Below are 20398 nucleotides of genomic sequence, written 5' to 3' on the forward strand. Positions count from 1 at the left end.
TAAAAATTTACAGAGAGACAGCAATCCAGCCTTAGTGCAGAGTATATTAGCCTTCACTGCACAATCTCCGTTGAGGCTCGACAGTCGAGGGCCTCACCGCCCGTCTCTTCTCAGTATTTGAACAGTAAATGTGAAAATAAAAAAAAGTATAACAAACAATCTAAAACCGGTCAGGTTAAATGAAAAATAGCATTATAGTGCAAATAATGGATCAATATAACCACTGAATTCTCTTTTTCATTTGACATTTTTTTCTTTTCAAGTTTGGCAATGGAGGCACAACCTATCCTGCCTCACCTGACTGCACGTTGCTGGTACATTTATAAAATTAGGTATTATTTTACGGAAGAAGTTCCACTTTGTTTTCAAATTAAACTTCATATATATATGGCACAAAGGTCAAAAGCTTACAGGTCATGAATTGCCCTCTTAGATCCACGGACAGCTCAAAGAGTGTAACAACCCTGGAAATGGAAAACTAATCCCATCCTGGCCTTTGCTAATTAAACGCCCTCATTTGGCCTTTTTGTAATGAATCACAGCTTCAAGGTTTTACCAAGACTGCGAATACTGAAGTGTCCTGCTAACTGATAAACACGATTAAATAAAATAAAATTAAAATGAAATAAAAGAAAATAATTCATTCATTAATACACAGGATGAGGCGTTACTGTCCCTTGAGCCAAACTCCTCGGTAAAAACACGTCTAGAAGCCCAATCCAGGCTGTGGGGAACCTATCTACAACAAACAACGAGCTCGCTACCAGCAGGCTACCACCGCACCAGTCAGACACCGCTTATCTACATTAGCAAACAATAACCTGAAGCGAAAATCATCTGGGTTTTCGAGTGGGCACCTTCCGTCATCCGTGTTTGGCCTCAAGAATGCTTCACAGTGAACTTCAGCATCCTGGAAACACCTCCCTCCATGCTACATAGCTGATCAAGAAGCTAGCTATCTTTCTTTGGCAACCTCCCCAGCTACCATGCTTCCTCTGTAGCCACAATTATTCACTTGCTTGATCTGCTGCTCGAGACATGCTACCGACTGCAAGTTTCAGGCTCCATCTGCGAGCGCCCAACTCGGGCAGTAAGACAACAACCAACTTTAGCACCAACCCACGCCGGCTCACCTCTACAGGCCTTCCAACCTCGCTTCTCTGCCTCTGCTGGTATGCATGCTGGTACCACCGGCTGCTGGTTCAGGTCAGCCATCAGCTCCCAGGCTCCGCCTACACTTAGCTGCCCTGCCTGGTGCCTGGTCAGAAGTGAGCTAACCTTCCCAGGTGCACAATTTGAGTTGCCCTCTTTGAGTGCTGCTAGCTCAGTTGGTAGAGCATGAGACTCTTAATCTCACGGTGGTGGGTTCGAGCCCCACGTTGGGCGACTAAATGGTGGTGTGGTGCAAGAGATAGAACCAGAGCCACCTGGTATGATTCCCATCTGTGTTGTTGTGCAAGACACTGAACCCCTGACTGATGGTGGCTTAATAAGCTTATTTTCTTCTGCTGTTCAAGACCTGGTTATCACGCCAAGTGTATCAGCCGGTCCTCGGAAAGACTAACCCTGTCAATATACGTCTTAGCGTGCCCATCCCAGAACACAATGAGCAGGCAGAGTCCTCACCCAACACTTGTGGTGACATGGCAACACATCATACAAAGCTATCAGCCTCCATTCTCCACAACTTTCTCCATTTCCTTCCACATTCTCCTGATTCACCAACTCTCACTGCTCTGGTATGACTTCCTACCACCTCTTATCTGTGTATCTCATCAGCTATCAAGTTCCCCTTTCCTGCAACTGTTGCAGTACCCCGGCAACACTGGTTTTCCTACCTTCTTACCCAAAGCCTCCCTTAGCAACCCTTAGCCCCCGAAGCCCATGTCGCACCCGGCCCATACCGAAGGGTAGCCTGTGCTTGCTGCACTGCCTCTTTTGGGTTCCACTTCCTCCCTGCTCTAATAATGAACACCACACAGCTAACCACTGCATCCTTTGACTGAGTGAGTCATTTCTAGTCCAACCTTAGCAGACTGACAAACTAGAAACTCAAATATGTCTTTCCCATACAAGGCAGCGTGGGACTCTGAGGTATTTCCAAATAACTGAACTTAACATCCTTTCAAGCTTCTCTACCTCAAACACATCAGCCGAGGCAGCAGCCCAAACTGCAAACACCACAACTTCCTTGGAGCATCGACCTGTCCATACTTGAAATTCATTGACTCATTTCCTGCCTCAACTGCTCAAGTTGTCCCTTATCACCAAGTTTTGCATCAAACCATCTACCCAGACTCCTCACCCGTTTCCCCAATACCGTTTCTCAACAACCTCTTGCTGACTACCTTCCCTTGCATGACAAAAATACTCTTGGACTTACTGGGCTTAACTTTCAGTCCAGCCCAATGCAGATCACTATCTAACTTCTCCAACAACCTCCAACAATAAAATAGTTGACGTGACTGTCGTCATGTCGTCCATGGAAGTCCTACTTGAAGGGAGATGCAGCCCTCCCGGGTGTCTTTCCCCACCAACTACCCATTTCGAAACCCTAATAATTAACTCCATTGCCATAATAAATGCTGATTGAGAAATTGTGCACCCCGCCGTAATGCCTAAAAATGGAGCAAAATGAAACAGGATAAAATAAGACTAAATCCAAAAAAAAAAAAAATGAAATAAAACCGAATAGAAGAAAATAAAATAAAATTAAATTAAAAAAAAAGAAAATGACACAAGATAAAGTAAGATTACATGAAGCAAACCAAACCAGAGAAATATGGAATAAAATAAAATAAATAAAAGAAAAATTAAATCCACAAATAAAATGAAACATAGAGCTAAAAGAAGATTCAATGGAAAAAAAAATAAAATAAGTTGAAAAAAAAACTAGAATAAAATCAGGCGGAATGAAAAAGATAAACAAAATAAAAAAAAAAACCTCCAGCCCCCTCGGGACGTCATTTAGCTTCGCGCTCAGCGCCGCGGATCGCAGTTTGGTTTAATTGCGTCTCGGCAGCAGCCAGCCAGCTCCAGGTGTCCGTCTGAACGCTGACGGACGCAAATTCTTGATGGGGTGCGAAACCGCTAAGACGGCGCCTGGAAGCCAGGTGGGGGCGGGGGCGGGGTGGGGTGGGGGGGGGGTCACGGAGGTCCAATCAAACCGCTTTCACCGAGGCCTTTATTCAGATGGGTTGCGTGAAAATAAAAAAAAAAAGAGGGTTGCCCCCGGTCAGCGGGGGCAGATAACCTTCGGACTAGAAAGAACGTGGTTAATTGCCGGCGCTGGTTGCCGTAGCACCCGGGTCGGGTTAATTGCATCGGGGGTCGTCTCCAGAACGCTGCGTTCGCAAACTAGCTCCGATGAAGAAGCGGCGGCGAGGAAGCGATGCTGCCGTTTTTCATTATATTCTAAATATATCCTATTCTTAAGCAATTTATTATTCATATATTGTATTTTTAAGCTATTTCCCCCCAGGGGATTAATAAAGTATCCTGATTCTGAAACGCCCAACCAATGATGGCCCACTGATGTGTGTGTTAGTGTGTGTGTGTGTGTGTGTGTGTGTGTGTGTGGTTACACGGTCATGCAAACCGTCTGAGGCCTGGTCCAGATCTTCTCGGTCCTCGTCCTCCGCCACGGATTCCGTCAAAGTGGCAGCAGAGCTGCTGCCAGGACTCCAAAATCAACACACACACACTCTCTCTCCCACATACACACACACACACACACACACGTAGAGTAAATGCATCCCTGCAAAAGTGCACGTTTGTAACCGCGGTGATACACATCAATCAGACAATTTGTAACGGAAGGCTGTGATTCGCCGGCGGGCTAATCTGTGCATCGGTCCAGCAGATGGGAAGATGCTTGACGGGCAGGCGTGGAGTTTCCCTGATGGAGACGTCCTTGATCTGTATCCAGCTGCGCGCTCGCATGTGTGTGTGTGTGTGTGTGTGGGTTCTCACTCCTAAGCAAAACCTACACACACACACACACATACACACACAGGCGGGAGATAACATCTGCGTTGGTATGCTGCACCCTTGTGGCGCTTAGCTGCTACATCTCCGTGACTCCAGATAAGGAGCGAAGCCTGGAGGGGGGCGGGAGATGGAATCTGTGACGTTTGGCTCGATAAAGAGACGCCGTCGCCGACGGCAACGCCGGGAAAAAAAGAAAAACACGGCGCGGCGGAGCCGGCTTTCCCGGTCAGTCGTCATCTCGGAGGCCCTGGAGGTCCAGGTCGGGGTGGAGGAGGAGGTGGGTGGGTTTGGGGGGGGGCAAGGACAACAATTGATCGGGCGTAAATGAGAGTGAAGAGGAAGATTGATTGCCATCGATCGGGCTCTTCTTTCTTCTCCCGCTCCTCCATCTTTGACTGGGACCACTTTACGCCCAATCAAGTGTGTGTGAGCCGTGATGGTCGGGGGGGGGCAGGAGGGCGGGGGTATTAGCTCCGTTTGCGAGGGCTGTAATTATGTGAGGATGTGAAGAGACAAGGTCAGGCAGCAGGTGCCGCCGAGCTGGGTGGTAACAGAAGGGTTTCCTTCACCTTCCACTGCAATTCAGCCATATAGATAATAGGCTGTGTGTGTGTGAGTGTGTGTGAGTGTGTGTGTGTGTGTGTGTGTGTGTGTGAGCTCCTCTCGGGTGAACGCCGGGTGCATATTAAATGTTCCCGCGCCAACAGCTGGAGGACGGGAAAGCATCTCGCCGCGATGCAGATTCAAAGATGGCCGCACTCCTCGGGTGCTTTTTTTTTTTTTTCCCATGTTTTTTTTTTTCTTATTTGTTTATTTTTTTATTGAAAGCTTCATCAGAGAAAGAAAAGATAGAGAGAGAAGAGAGAGAAAGAGAAAAGAAAACAACTCATTAACCCAAGTCAGACCCTCACATCCATAGATGTACAGATAAGTGTTTTCGGGATCACACACACACACACACACACACTCACACACTCACACACACACACACACACACACTGTGCGGTGTGACCGTGTCCTCCGCGCAGCTGAAGCAACGTGGAAAACAAATAGAAATATAAAAAAAATAATAATTAAAAAGAAAAACTTCTCCGCTGTCCGGTGACTTCCTCTTCCTCTCTGAAAGGTCAAAGGTCACCCCCTCCCCAGGGCCAAACGGCCAATCAGTGGCTCCCGTCAGAGAGCTCCTTCAGAATGATTGCATGAACAACAAATTGACAGGCAGCCATTTTTTTTTTTTTTTTTGCTAACCACACAACCGGCGTTCCAGTTAGCGGGGGGGCGCAGCCAATCCCGGCTGCCGCTAGGACCGAGGGGCGGGGCTTAACCTGGGCGCCTCACCTGTCAATCAATTGGTGGCACCGGAACCGTTCAACTGGAGAACCTGCTGACTGCTTTTGGACGGAGAACCCAGGCAGGAGAACATGGGGAGACCTCTGCAAGGTCCTTGTTTTGTGGAAATTCATTGAGGCGGACGAAAAGTGACCCTTAAAACGTCCAAATCAAATCAAATCGGCTGCAAAAAAATAGTTATTACATAATAATGATACAAAACGCAGGACTTTTCCAACTGTAAATAATGACGTTGGGCTGCTGACCAATGAGAACCTCAGGTTTTTTAGAGTTTTTCCAAATATAGAGTGTGACACCGCTGTCTCCAGGAGGAAGTTGGGTTCCTTGCCGGTCATGGTTCACCCCAGAGGCGGGGGGGAAAGATCACGTTTAGGATGGTTTTGAAGAACAAGCTCTCCGGATCCAACCGGAGGTTGAAGCACCCACTTGGCCCCTGTGAAGCTGGTCAAAAATCCTGAATGCCAGGTGAAGGCCAGGAGAAGGCACCTTCTTGCCACCTTAAAAGGCAGAAGAACAAAAGAGTTACAACTTTTACCGCTCAATGCCTTAGTGGGTTGTGCCCTAGCGGGACAAACAGCTGGACCCCCGACATATCCTGTGGGTGCTGGACACCAGAAACAGGACCTGCCAGGTCGGTATGCCAAATGTGGTCACAGGGCGGAGTTGAACAAGCACATCGTGAGCATACATGTTCTTGAGGCGCCTGTAGCCTAACATCCCACGGGATACACAATAGTGTCCAGCATCTGCTTTGTTTTCTGGGTGTGCAGCGACACCTTGAGTCACTCTACATGGACTCGGCCCACCTGGACTCACCCAAACCGACTCAGTCCAACTGCTTGCGTTCCTTTGTCAAGGAGAGGTGCTTCTGCAAAACAAGGAACATCTCCTGGAACCTCTCTGTGGGGCCGTGGACAGTTGTGTACGCCATTTCACTTGATCCAAAAAGTTATAGCCCACCATTTGAAAGGTCACAGTCCATTTAAAGTTACCATGACAACCCCAAGGTAGAGAGTACGGCCATTAGATTTGACATTAACCACTGCTGCAAGGGTAGAAAATCAAAGGAGGGTGCTGGAAACTTTTAACAGGAGGCTAGACCATCTCAGAAAACCACAGGGAATCCCAGAGACTGAAGGCACAGCGAGTAGTGGGTCACCGCCTGGTCAACAAGGTAGTCTCAAGCAGTGGAAGCTCAAGCCTTGCGGGGAACAGGAAGCATCCACAGGAAGTCGTGGGCCAGAGGAACCGTTAAAAAGGGAACCTCGAGGGGAAGGGTGAGATTAGTTCTCAAAAACCCAGAGGAAGAAGGAGCCCTTCGACAAGATCACTAACATCGATAGCCGACATAGAGGCAGCTACACCGATAGAGCCCTCTCAGGAACACGGTACGGGCAGGCGGAGAATTGCAACAACACCGAAATGGCAACGTTTTCCTATTGAGCGAGACAGACTAATGCCAAAAAAGCAAGTTATGCTGCCGGCTGAAGAGGATGTGAGACTGTAGTACCACTGAGGAAGAAGAGTACAAGTCTCAGCAAGAAGTGCTCAGTAGTACATACAGTGCATGTGCTGTAAAATAATATGATTTGAAACATGAAGAAGTGCACGTCTCCAATGATACTCCGCCGGTAAAGAAGGAAATCTCACAAAGGCGTTACATAAGTTAAAGGCACTGAGAGATGAACTTGTTGGGGATTCGATGCGGGACACAAGAGCAACTAGGGAGTCCACAGACAACGGGAGTTGCCATTTGTTGTCATGGTACTGCCGTGTTGCATCTTAGCGCTGGCCTGGATCTCGAGTGATCGGGAGAATGAGTCGGCTTCCACGATCGCTGAGAAAGTGGGATAATATAGTTGAAGGGAGGAGAGGAAGGTTAGGCACCCTGACACGGCCGTGAACTTACGAGCATACCTTTGCGGCGGTCATCATGGATGTACGGTGATCCCTCGCTATAACGCGGTTTACTTTTCACGGTTTCGCTACTTCACGGATTTGCACGGTGCATTGTGTTCTGCATTCTGATTGGCTAAAAAGTCACTCCGCTTCTTCTCTACCTGTGCGTCAATAACGTTGCAGTTTAATATGTACACGTACGTAAAACAGCTTGCCAAATTTACATTAAGTACCTGCAAATTCTCTCGTAATTTGGAGTTTCTCTAAAACCCATAATGTTGACAAAACGCTCTGGAGCGACAAAAGGGCCCAAAAGGCAGCGGAAGATGCTATCTATGGCAGATAAAGTTAAACTTCTGGACATGCTAAGGGAAGCTAAAAGCTATGCGGCTGTAGGTCGGCATTACGGAATGAATGAATCTTCCGTTCGTTCCATAGAGAAGGAAGAAAAAAACATAAGGACGACAGCAGCGATAAGTTTTAATAAGAATGCAAAAAGGGTTGCAACTGTCCGCAATTTTTTTCATAATCATTTTTAATTTTCTCCCGTTTAATCCAATTCCTCGGGTCGCGGTGGGCGGTGCTAATCTCCGCAATTTGAAGCCTTCTGTTCACATTGATGATTGAAATTATTATTTGACAGTACAGTTCAGAAGTTATTTGTTGAAAAAAACGTTTCTAAAGTGCAGTACTTTTATTTGTGTAACAAATGATAGACCCCATAAGATGGTTTGTTCTTTCTTTTCAATGTATAATAGAGTATTTAATTGCATAATAATTGTAAAAAAACAAATAACGGTTTCTACTTCACGGATTTTGCCTATCACGGGTTCTTTTTGGAACGTAACCCCCGCCAAAAACAAGGTATACTGTATTCACTCCATGAGCGCAAACCGGCATTACGGTCTGATCAGATCTGGTCGGTTGGGTTGGAAAACCAACCCAACCGATGCTAAAGCTACATCGTGACACAGCTTTCCAAGGAGCACCGTGAAAGTTGGTTGCGGACGAAGGACGTGACCGTTCAGGAACCGCATTGTTAAAGTCGCAGGGGCCAAATTTTGCAGAAAAGCAACGTATCTACATGACGCGACTCCAAACACGAGGAACCTCCTTCCCTGCACCGCATTGGTGGCGCTGCCGGGGAGCTGATTCAATAATCATTGTGCGGAATTAATGTGAATAAATGGCTTTGGACACACTGCCGGGTGGAGACGTAGAAGCTCGGAGCGCCGCTGCCACGCAATAAGAATTAATGACCCCACCGCCGCCGCCGCCGCCGCCGCCGCCACGTCTGCCGTTCTAACTAAGACATACAGTTCCTGCGTTCGCTCTGGGCCGGCGTCGACTGGAGGCAGAGCGTTCCCGCAACTCTAAATCGCGGGCCGTAAAGTCTGCCGCGCCATCGGTATTCGGTGTAGGCGCATTACGCCTTTGTGCTATTAAGAGAAAGCCATTTCTGTTTGCGGAGCCGGGTAATCTCTCAGATCGCCGTGAAATATAGGCGCTACACGCCGGGAGCAAACACCTGCCTCTTTCTCTTGCCTGATTCTCCATTAGCAAGATGGAGCTGATATTCTTTGTTGTGCATTTTTCCATAATCTCCGGCTATTTGTAATCCTATTTCCCATAATGCCGTCGCCGTGGAATCGGGGGGCCATTTGTCTGGTGTTCAGCCCTCTGATATGCAAGTCCCGCATTATGAGTCCTATTAAGCTTCCGAATGACTGGAGTCGCAGCTCTGACGCATTTGTAGCTTTAATAAAAAAAAAAAACAAAACAAGAAAAAATTAGCTGACCGGTAACACAAGCACACAAGCACAAGCATACAAGTCGCTCAGAACTGGTGAAGATGTAGTGCTGAACATCGAAGACGTAAGACGCTTCGGGGGGAATTGTAGCCTCCGGGCGAGTGGGAGTCGGACCATGTCGAGCCGATCCCAAGCTAAATAATCGTCGATAGATGGCTTGAATGGCTGCCGGGCAAGAGGACGACGGGGGGGGGGTTGGGCGCTTACGGACATACCGCAGTCCTTTCCAGAGGCCGAGGGAGTTCACCACGGTATGTCCCTCCGGGTATGTTTCTTCAGATGGTACGTTAACAATGAAGTAACGGTCAGGTGACCACCAGTGGCCAAAGGTGGCTTAGCACCATGGAAGCTCTGCTCGCCGCTTAGCCTTTAGCTTCTCCAACGAGCTCCATTTGTGTGCTTCTAAAACCCCCGATGCGGATGTTTTCAGGAATCATTCAAAAGCGTCGTTTTAAAAAGAAGGCACTGGAGATACAGCTCGGCGGCTGCTTACAACAGGGCTGGCCGCCGCCATGGTGTGCACGGCGGGCCATACGAGTCGGAACCAGTCCGCTGGGGCTCAACGGCAACTGTCACCAAGCAAATGGAACTCAGGGTACTTTCTGGAAGAAAACGGTATTTGAGGGATGGTAAAGTGACCCCGGGGGGCACATTGGGGACGACTAGCCTCATCGCCAGAGTGATCAAAATACCGTCCAATAAGGAGAGGAGCCCTCAGAGAATCCATGGGGGAGGAAGAGCCAGAGGGTGATCAAGCTGCCCTCGGTGACTGAGTCATATTTGATTGTTTTTTTTTGCGCGACAAATTGCTCGACAAAACGAGGGGCGGGTCTGACAATCCTTGACCGGGTCGGGGATCGGCCATGTTCACCCCCAAAGGTCCAAACCTTCACAACATCTGGCGCATCTGGATACAGAGCAGATCTTTAATACAGTTAGACTGGTATTGCTCGACATGACAAATGGTGTGCAATAAGTGTAGGTGCTAGCTGCTAGCTTAGCATGAGGTTGCCGAAGGGGGTGAGTGGACGTGGACAATCCCCAGAGAGTTGCTCCTCTGGGATTGAAGGCTCGACCCCAGCCATCCAAGATGGTGCCCAAAATGGCGTCCAAGATGGCGCCCAAGATGGCGTCCAAGATGGCGGCCGTCACCCTGCGATGCTTATTTCTGCTTTTAAGTCATTCCTTTTAAAAAAATCTCATTGGCTCGGATCGTGAAATGAACATCTTGCTCGATAAAGAGTTAGGCTCGGTGAATTAAATAAACGTAAGCTAATTTACAGATTTTGTATTTACGCGAACGGTTAATAAACAGTAGTTCCACATGTCGTGGTCACATGACCTGTCAATCAAGCCCCCCCGTTGGCGGGTTGTGAAACTGTCATGGCTGCCGCAGCGTTCATGCAATCATCCGTCCAGAGCCGAGACGTCAGCGGCGGTTTTGAATCGATAAAAAAATAAACAAAAGCACAAAAAAAAAAAAAAAAAAAAAAAGAGCGGACGCAAACACACTTCAACAATGCTTGTGCGTATGGTTGTGTGTGTGTGTGTGTGTGTGTATATATAGTCAGGACTGGTCCGGCCATTGAGTTCATCATAAACAAAAAAAAAAACAAAAAAAAAAAAAAGAAAAAGGGAAGAAAAATAAAACCCAACGACAACATCAAGGACGGCGGCAACATCGAGGTGAACATCAAGAGCAACGACAACACCGACGACGGGTGGGGGGTGTTTTGGGGGGGGGGGGGGGGTCGGACCCCGGAGGCCAGAGGGGGGAGGACGGGGGGGAAAGTTGGGGCGCAAAAACTCTGGCTGAGTGTCTCTTCATCTTTGGTATAAAAACGGCCTCCCAGGCTGCATCGGACCCCCCAGCAGGAAAGAACAGAAATCGTCAACAATTTCTTCTATTGCTTTTGCACTGATTGATTTCAACCCTAAGCTCCTAGTAATTACATCTACTGCTTCTGTGTCAATGCCGGATTTTTATTGATTAATTTTTTTTTATTTATTTGTGTATTTTATGTATTTTTTTCATGTTTTTTTTTTCCCTCCTTTTGTTTTTTTTTTATAATTTTTTTTTTTTTTTTTTTACGGTGTGACGAGCAAAGCGGGCTGAAAAAAAAAACAACAAAATTAAAAAAAACAAACAAATGAACACATCTTAAAAGCTCGTAATAGAAAAAGGGGTTAAAAAAATGGGGGGTGGGCAGAAAAAGAGATCTGCAGCGGTTTACGCCAGTTGAAAATAATAACAATCATCGTAATAATAATAATAATAATAATAACAATAACAGTAATTTAAACTATTATTATTATGGTAATATGATATTGTGATTATTATAAGTATCAATGAAATAAAAAAAAAATAAAAAAAGAAACAGAGTTCAGCATTAGCAACAGGCTTCAACCGCCATGCGGCGCCTTGTTTTTTTTTTTTTTTTTTTTTATTTTCTCCTCGTCGTGAAAAATCTCTGCTAAGCTCTGCCCCCCCGCCCCGCCCCCCCCCCGACCCGACAGACATGTTTATTTTATTTTTTTCTGACGTCACAATTATCAAAGTTTCCTTCTGGACGAAGAAAAAGGGAAACAGAAAGCTCTTCTCTATTAAACCTGTACAGCTGTGATAGACTAATTTTTTAAATTTTTTTTTTTTATTCTTATTTTCCTAACCCGGACGTCTCCTGGCGCCGTCAAATTAAGGCCATGAAGATTTCGAGAAACAGAAGGATAAAACAGGAGGAAAAGAAGGAGAGAAATACCGTAAAGGAATCCGTAGCTTAATATCTGAGGAAGACTCTAGGCGCGTCTCAAACTCCCCCCCCTCCGTTTTCTTATTTTTTTTTTTTTTAATTCTAATTACAAAATAAACAGCGCCGCCGCCGCGAGCTCAGTCTCTCTTTTTTTTTTTTTTTTTTTTTTTTTTTTTAATTTTTTTAATTTTTTTTTTTTTTAATTTAATTTTAATTTTTTTTTTTTTAAACGTTTTCGTGAGTTTTCTTTGAGAAACTTTCCCGGTTCCGGCTGCGACCCTCCAGGGCCTCGCCCACCCACCCACCCACCCACCCAACCCCCACTCTCCTCCTCAATTTTTTTTTTTTTTTTTTGCACGTTTGCCAGGTAGGAAATGAAAAAAGCGTCCTTCTTTTCTTTTCTTTTCCCTTTTTTTTTTTCTTTCTCCTGGTCTCCCTCTCCGGTGCCGGGGCCAATCTGGAAGCAATCTCTTTCATTTCTCCGTCCCTCGCGTTCACAGTGCAGCAGCGGCCTCCTCCTCCTCCTCCTCCTCCTCCACCTCCTCCTCCCGTCTCAAGGCAACGCTGTCACAGGACTTTTCTCCCAGGCCGGCGCTATCTGATGAAGGAGGGATGGAGGGAGGGAAAGAGGGAGGAAGAAGGAGGGAGTTGTAATAATCAAAGCATGATATTACACTCAAAAAGCAATAGAGTCCGACAGCTGACGGGACGCAGATCTGCCTCCTCCGTCCAGCTGCAGGATCTCCGCTTTGCAGGATATATTGGCCGGGGATGTGCACGTCCCTGTGCACGTGGGGCGGTTTCGGTGGATTCGGAGGTGTGTGTGTGTGTGTGTGTGTGTGTGTGTGTGAATAGCCAGTGGTGGTTTGGTCGGAGGTGGGTCAGGAGTCTAAGTTAATCCCGGGGTGATCTGAGCGGGCTTCGTGGAAAGACGCCATGGGGAGGCAGCGAGTGTGTGTGTGTGTGTGTGTGTTTGTGTGTGTGTTTGTGTGTGTGTGTCGGATTCCCCCAGCTAGTTGAAAGACTCTTGGATTTATCACTCCATGTGGTCCAGGATTGATATAGCAAGCTATATAGCTAGCATAAATGCTATATACATATAGTATATATATATGCTATATATTTATATGTATATATATATATATATAAAGATAGCATATGCTATAGCTATTTACCCCAGAGCGGGCATCGCTCCAAATTCGACACAACCCTGAACACTTGAATCTCAGGTACAGTACAGCGAAAAAAATACCTTTTTTTTTCCGTTTATTTTACTTATTTACTTTTTCTTTCTACATATTTATCTATTTGTTATTTATATTTTTTATATATATTTTTTTTCTTCTTCTTTTTTAAGTGTTTTTGGTCTTTTTTTTCTGTCTCTCTTTTCTATCTCTAAGCCAGAGATGCTGCTATCGTTGTATTGTTGTGTTGTGCCCTGCTTTTTAATTTTTTTTTTGTCCGTTTTGATTCCTCTGAACCTGCAAGCTCTAAATTTCATTGCACTCTGTGTCATAAATAAAAGTCTGGAATCCTTGTGTTTTATATATGCAAGCTAGCAGACGGCTCAGCCAAATGCCTCCTGGTGACATTAGCCGTTATGCTAACAAGGTTTTGCTAAGTATCACGTCTTCCCAAAATGTTGGGAGCTCAGAGAAGGAAAATACAATAATTCAAAACGTGCGTGAAATTCTGCTATTTTATCTTTAATTTCACGCTCAGGCGTCCCTTTTCACATCTATAATTCACATTTAACCCGGATTTATCAGCCGATTTGAAAGAAAAAAAGATGCCGTCCCTGTTGCTAGCTCCTCCGTCGCGCCTGTTTTGCTATTCGCGAAGCTAAAAACACGCTAACGGGCGTTCTAATCATTCTCTTCCCGTCGTGAAGGGGTCAATGGCGTCCGCGTCCCGCTCCGCCGCTGCGACTTACTTGGACTGGTACGAGTAAGCCGGAACGTGGTCGGCAGCGCCGTCTACCTGGATCTGTTGCTGCTGGCTGGCCACTTCCTGTGACGAGGGCGCCGCCGTCTGGGGGGAGACGTCCGTCACCACGCCCTGAGGAGACGGCGCGGGAGAATCCGTCAGGCGTCGCCCTCATCCAATTTTAAGTCACTTTTTGTGATTTACGCGGAGATGAGATGGGCCGGAGGCGCCCGGGGCGTCGCCGTGGCGACATCTTTCTCCGGAGCCCCATCTAATGCATCCGTCGGGGGGGGGAAGCGGCCATTGTCGGGGGGGACGGCGGGGCTAACCGGCGGCCCGCGGCAGACAAATGTGCAGAGGCAGATAGCGGTGCTAGCGGTGTTAGCGCCGCTAGCGCCGCTCACTTCGCGTCTCACTTCTGCTCCTGTCGTCCGACGCGCCGCCGATACTCCATCTAAATGCGAGCGCGCCGGGCGAAGAGGAGGAGGAGGAAAGTGATGAAGCTCACGTTGCCATTTGAAATTTATCCCCCGTCTGGGTCGGAACCCGGGGCCTCGTCCTGCTGGGCTTGCACTTTCCCTCCTTGTTATTCACCGCCGGGCGCCGCGCCGTTTGTTTGGGAGATTTACCGCTCGCTCCCGGCGCAGTGTATCTGTCTAGCGAACGCTGGTGCGGCGGGAAATTGCGGGACGGCGTGTTTTTGTATTTTTTTTTTTTTTTTGATGGATTGCGGGTCTTACTTCGACAGGGACGGCTGTTGGAGGCACAGGAGTGTACTGGGGAATGTAGGTCCCTTGCATAGGTGCCGCGGCGGCAGCAGCAGTCATGTACTGGAACGCAAACACAGAGATACAAACGCGTCAAAATCCGGTGCATTATAGACACACACACACACACACACACACAGCCCTGCAAGCTGGACCCGGCTGCAGTACCCCTTAGCGGCCTGCGGAGGGCGCTGAAGGAATGTCAGGAGAGCGGCGCCGAAGCGAGGACGAGGATGAAGAGGAGAAAGTGTCCTGCTGCTCCTTCAGGACTTGGAGCAGGAGGACAAATAAGTAAAGAAAGGAGGAAGAGGGGGATGAAGGAGAGAGGAAGAGGAAGTGGAGGGGGAGGTTTGTTGCCCGTGGCCTATATTCCCTCCGTCACGCCGCCCCGGCTTTTAACGGGGTGTTAGCTCCCCCCGCCGTCGGCCATTTCTACAGATGTGACACAGGTTCGCTTACACGGCGGCCGCCGGGGCTTTCACATGCAATATGGATGAGCGCACGGAGGGCCCCCCCCCCCCCCCCAGGGTGTGCACGACTGTGTGCACGTGCTAGTGCACGGGGAAGAGGTCGCCGCTGACGCTGAAACGCGGCGCGCCGCTTAGCGTGTAGCGCATGCCTGCGCATAAACAGGGGACTTAAGTGGGATAGCGGTTACCGCGCCACACGAGTGTATGTGTGTGTGTGTGTGTGTGTGTGTGTGTGTGTGTGTAAGACAAAGACAGAGAGTCCTGGGTTGATAGCGCCGGCGGATGCGATCCCAGATAAGACGCCACCTGGGCTGTTTCTCGTCCGAACCTTCGTCTTCCGGCTGCTTTTTCTCCGGCCCCCCGGCGCCGTTACTCTCCGCCACCGGAAAGTGTGCCCCCCCCCCCCCCCCCCCCGCCATCGGAGGTGGAAGTGGGGGGGCGGCGGCGGCCCGCAGAGCCCTCCTTGGCGGCGGGCCCGGCGCGCCGGTGAAGTGTCATTACCGGCAGCGTTGCTAATGGATCGGGTACGGCTCCGCCGCTCGCGGCTAATGAGAGCAGCTAAAGGCCGTGGACACGGGTGATTAACTCCCCCCGCTTCCCCCACGCCAGGCGGGGGAAGCGGGGGGAAGCTGCGAGGAGCGCTGGTGTGTTTGCATGTTATCACACCTCCAGGGTCGTAAGCGGCGCCTCCCATCCAATCATCTACAAAGGTGGGAGTGCAAAGGTGACCTTCACCTTTCGACGCGTCAAAAAGGGGGGGCGGGATTAGCAACCCCCACTTTCACCCCCCTCCCCTGTTTGAAATGTTAGCTAATGAAAGCTAATAAGCTAATTTAACGTCTTTCGATCTCTTTCTCGCCGCACCTGACATGATTGCCATGGCGATAAAGACGATTCTGCGCGATTCCCGCTTCCGGTGGAGAAGTGTGTGTGTGTGGAGTGTGTGTGGAGTGTCTCCACAGAGATACTGTAATTGAATTCTTCCAGAACCTGGACAGGTTCTATCGTTCTCTCCTCCAGTTCAGAACCGTTTTTCTGCAAGAACCGCAAAACAAACCTTCATTTGGACGGGAATTAAGGATGTTAACTTTAATTCCAGAGGGTGGAGGAGATTCTCATCCAAACACATCAAATTAAAATATGCCGTAAAACGTTATTGCTTCCTTAACAAGATTCCTCTCAAGGTTCCTGCAAGGACCTGATCCGCGGGTGAAGCCAGGATCCCCATGGAAACGCTGAACTTTCCCGCGGGAAGTGAACGCAACACGGCGGGTCGTGCCCCCCCCCCCTCCCGCGCACAAAAACACACACATAGAATAACGCAGCCCAGATAACACACGCTGGTGCTTCACACGCATCTGTCTTTCAGGGACACCGGAGCTGTCAATTACCCAAGGGTCGCCACGGCAACCGAGACCTGGGTTCGCCATACCATGACAAGTGAATCACGGCGGCACGCGCGGCGTGGGGGGGGGGAAGGTCACCCCGTGTCTTGTCAAACACAAATGTAGACACTGACATGGCTGGTGAGACAAACACACACACATACACACACACACATTCCACTCTGGGTAAGTGTCGAGAGCTCAAAGACGGTGAATGAATCAGGGACGGAGCGGAACGAGGTGAACGCTGTCATATAAATCAGCAGTTTGTGTCGGCCGCCGTTTCCCAAGGTGCCGGACCCCGCAGAGGTCGGGATGGAGGTCGGGGTGGGCCACGCCGGCAAAACTCGCGGGAAAGGACTTCCCGGAAAGCTCGGCTTGCCGCAGCGGTGCGGCCGCCGGGGTGAACACTGGGTTTCTTTTCCCGGAGCGCGAAGGGAAGCGGCAGCCGCAGGGGCCGCCAGGAATATCCCGGGGTGCGGGCTCCTCCCTGGAGGCGAGGTTGGAGGCCCCTTAGGTTCTGGCGGTGGGTTTGGAGAACCGGCGGCTCGGGTGCAGGTGCTCTTCTGGCCGGTTTTGAGTGCGTGTGACCGATTAAAACAATAGCAGCGTGTGTGTGTGTGTGTGTGTGACGGCCCTGCAGGCACCCCGAGGGGGAAAAGCCTGAGGTGGGATGGGTGCAGTTCACATATTGGCCACTAGGGGCGCTGTTTCCCCATTACGTGAAGTGCAAATGGGAATTACAGCCAAGTCGTGTTGGAGGATTACAGTTTGCAAATACTTTGAGTATCAGGAGACAGAGAGACAATACTTGTGAGGGAAGCAGTCCCAGGACTGCGTTTTCATCATCTCATGGGGACGACTCGAGTTTCAAAAAACACAAAAAAAGGAACCTTCAATTTGTCCTATTCTCGGCCCCCGCGCTGTTTCACCGCTAACTCGCCGCTTTTCGCTCGGCAGAACCGTCGGGATGTGGAAACCTGACGGCAACCGGCGGTCCGAAAAGGCGCTTATTATCCCCACCGGACGGGTTTCTGACATCTGGTGTAGAGAAACCCGTCTTGATTCCCGGAGATGACGAGGGGCGGCGGGGCGGCGGGGGTGGGGGGGTCGGCTGCAGAGACGTGACATTGCGCAGCGCATCGCCCGAGGACAGCCGAGCAGTCGGAGGGAGCGCGCTGCGAGTCAGAAACGCCGCCTTAACCCACTTTCTCCTATAACACAAGCCATCACACATCAAAAGCCTCCGTCGTAGATTAGCTCGACGCTAATCCCGCCTGTTAGCACAGCTGGGGCAGATTAGGGCTGCAGGGGCGGAGGGGCTCTGACGGAGCTTAGATGGTGTCCTGGTCGCCGACAGTTCACCTGGAAACACATGGGCTGTACAATAGGGCTGTGTTTCACACACACACACATACACACACACACACACACACACACATTGCCCCCAGGCAGCTAGCGGGGTTAGGGCAGGAAGTCAAGCCTAAGAACTGTGTGACACCTCTAAGTCCAGTTGATCCTGGGACGGGGGTTTTTCAGGTGTGTGTGTGTGTGTGTGTGTGTGTGTGTGTGAGAGTGAGAGAGAGAGAGAGAGAGAAAGAGAGAGAGAGAGTGTTTGTAATAAAGATAACCGATGGAGTGATAGATCTCACATGGGATTTACTGGGTGTGAGAGAGAGAAATTGGAATTTGCCCAGTGTATGTGTGTGTGTGTGTGTGTGTGTGTGTGTGTGTGTGTGTGGGAGGGGCGGCCTCTCACGTTTGTTTGACTTTGCAGGAAAACTGTTTGAGCTGGAAGTGCTGGCAGGAAACACAGCCGTCCATCGCTTCAATCAGGGAAGCGGCTATCAACATTAGCGGTTATCAGCTAGCCGAGAGTTTCCATCAAAACATTTTGAAAATAATTTGAAATATAAATACGACGCACAACGCCGCATAAGCTCCAAAACCCATTTTGAGGCTTTTGTTTTGCAGGGCTGAAAATCCATGATGTAATTATATTTTAGCCACCGCCGCCGCCGCCGCCGCCAGTCACACGTCGACGTCCTCGCCGCGTTTTCGGGGGTACTCACACTTCCTGTTGTGCCCAGGGACAGATGGTTCATCTGCTGGGTGAGAGGGCCCATCATGCTGGCGGGCTGCATGGACATGGTGTGGTCCATGGCCGGCGTGATCACTGCACCCTGGCGAGGAGACGAGCACGGCGTGAAGAAAAGGATGCGAAACAGCGAGAAACAGCAGGTAGGAAAAGATGGAGGACGGAGGGGGCGTGGCCTCGGAGGTGGCGTTTTCACTATTTATTCCCAGGGAAACGCCATCATTCCTTCTTTTCTTAAGGGGGAAGTGATGAAACTGTAGTTGCTCGTTCGCCCCGCCGCCATGACGGCTCAGCTTCCCGGGCGGCGCGGATTGAGCGCGCTCAGAACACTTCTCGTTCCGTACGCGCGTGCGTCCGCGTGCGTTTACGGATACGCGTGAAAAAGGCAGTCGGTGTGTGTGTGTAAGCATGCAACACAAATAGGGTGTTGCTGTGTATGAATGTGTGTGTGTGTGTGTGTGCGTGTGTGTGTGTGTGGGCCTATTGGAGAACAAACTGTGCAGACACAGCCTGTCAGGATCGCTCTGCTTGTCGACTCCCTCTCTCTCCTCCCTCCGCGGCCTCCTCACTCCCTCCCACACACTCTACAACCTCCGTGTGATGCCATCACACACACACACACACACACACACACACACTGTGCATCCTGTGTGTGTCAGTCATGCAGCTGTACCTCCAAACCTCCGCCCAGCGTCTCAGCACAGCTGGTTGTTTCCCCGCTTCTGTCCGGGCCGATGTGGCGTATCGGTGTGTGTCCCGCGGCCGTGTGTGTTCCTCGCGGCTCCTCATCATCAATAACCGAATGATCGGTTTTCTCGACAATACGGATTCCTCCGATGACGCTGTATTTTTTTTTTTTCACATTTTTCTTCATTTAAGCTGCTTTTATATGCGACTGCAACGGACAACAAAAGGCCCGGCGACGGGTGGCGCTACAGGATCGTCGCCATGGTTACAGATGCCGAACGCACTCCAGGGTTTCTTTAGGGATCGCGCACGACACCCGAATCGCCCGAACGCATCACCGGCGCCGCGGCTTATAGCGCAAACAAGCACGCCCGACGAACAGCTAGCCGTTAGCGTAGCTATCCGCTCCATCCTCCATCATTGTAGTCCACTTCGGCTCGGGTCGGCCTTCTCCCATCCCTTCCTGTGTCCCGCCTCCTCTTTCCCATTGGCTGCCGGCGACCAGCGTTAGCGGCGTAACCCTCGGCAATTCTGTGGCTGTCCACGAGCCGCGCCCGCTGTCCACTAGCCACTAGCATAATAATAGCATTCATGAGCATTAATGGCGGAGGTGCTGGAGGGGGAGAAGGAGTGGGGTTATGGAGGACAAAGGGAAGAGGGAGCCCAGAGTTGCGGAGGACGGGGGTGGAAGGGGAAGCAGGAGGGTGGAAGGGGAAGCGGTGGAAGGGGAAGCGGTGGAAGGGGAAGCGGTGGAAGGGGAAGCGGGGGAAAGGGGGGGCTACCTGTTACTGATTTCAGCCGCTGACAATGCCTTTATAATGGGAAAGGGGGAGCAACGGAAAGGCTTAATTCACAGACGTGTCAGGGAGAGTTAAGCCGATTTGTGATTTCGATTTTCTGTGTTTGCGAGACTGAGTGTCGGTGAGATGGGGGGTTTTAGTGTGTGTGTGTGTGTGTGTGTGTGTGTGTGTGTGCGGCATGAGAATGTGTATACTGGGTGGGAAAGGGAAGGGGAAAGAAACTGACATGAACAGACAAACATTTCTGATTTGTGCTCTGTGTGCGCGCCAGTGTGTCTTCATGTGTGTGTGTGTGTGTGTGTGTGTGTGTGTGTGTGTTTGAGTGTTCGTTAGTGTTTATTAGTGGGGGGGTCACAAGGAGAAAGACGACTGGAAGGAGGTGAAAGGAGTGAGCAGAGTTCTCAAAGTCCTATATGTCTGCGTCGATGCCAGTGTGTGTGACTGTATATGTGTGTGTGTGTG

The 20398-nt window shown here is 49.7% G+C and overlaps 1 protein-coding gene and 1 non-coding gene across 10 annotated transcripts in view; one reads left to right on the forward strand and one right to left on the reverse strand.

The window, feature by feature from the left end:
* The first annotated feature begins 1313 nt into the window (after nucleotides 1–1313).
* Nucleotides 1314–1386, forward strand: trnak-cuu (transfer RNA lysine (anticodon CUU)). Its single transcript has one exon. It is a non-coding gene; the product is annotated as a tRNA-Lys (tRNA).
* Nucleotides 1387–7774: 6388 nt separating this feature from the next.
* The window catches only part of rbms3 (RNA binding motif, single stranded interacting protein), a 178655-nt gene continuing 166031 nt past the window's right edge, over nucleotides 7775–20398 (reverse strand). For 3 of the 9 annotated variants that reach the window (XM_086178507.1, XM_086178513.1, XM_086178511.1), the window contains 4 exons: nucleotides 18424–18534; nucleotides 14470–14559; nucleotides 13784–13861; nucleotides 12196–12401 (listed from right to left, as the gene is read on the reverse strand). In XM_086178507.1, the coding sequence (XP_086034633.1) occupies nucleotides 12357–12401; nucleotides 13784–13861; nucleotides 14470–14559; nucleotides 18424–18534 (324 nt within the window). In that variant the 3' untranslated portion in view covers nucleotides 12196–12356. Of the gene's footprint in view, nucleotides 12402–13732; nucleotides 13862–14469; nucleotides 14560–18423; nucleotides 18535–20398 lie in introns of those variants that run through there. The other 6 variants (XM_086178506.1, XM_086178504.1, XM_086178510.1 and 3 more) reach the window with 3 other exon arrangements.

The sequence above is a fragment of the Fistularia commersonii genome, chromosome 30 (genome assembly GCF_037954325.1).
Source record: "Fistularia commersonii isolate RoL2024-O1a breed Wild chromosome 30, RoL_Fcom_v1.0, whole genome shotgun sequence".
Taxonomy (NCBI): Eukaryota; Metazoa; Chordata; class Actinopteri; order Syngnathiformes; family Fistulariidae; genus Fistularia; species Fistularia commersonii.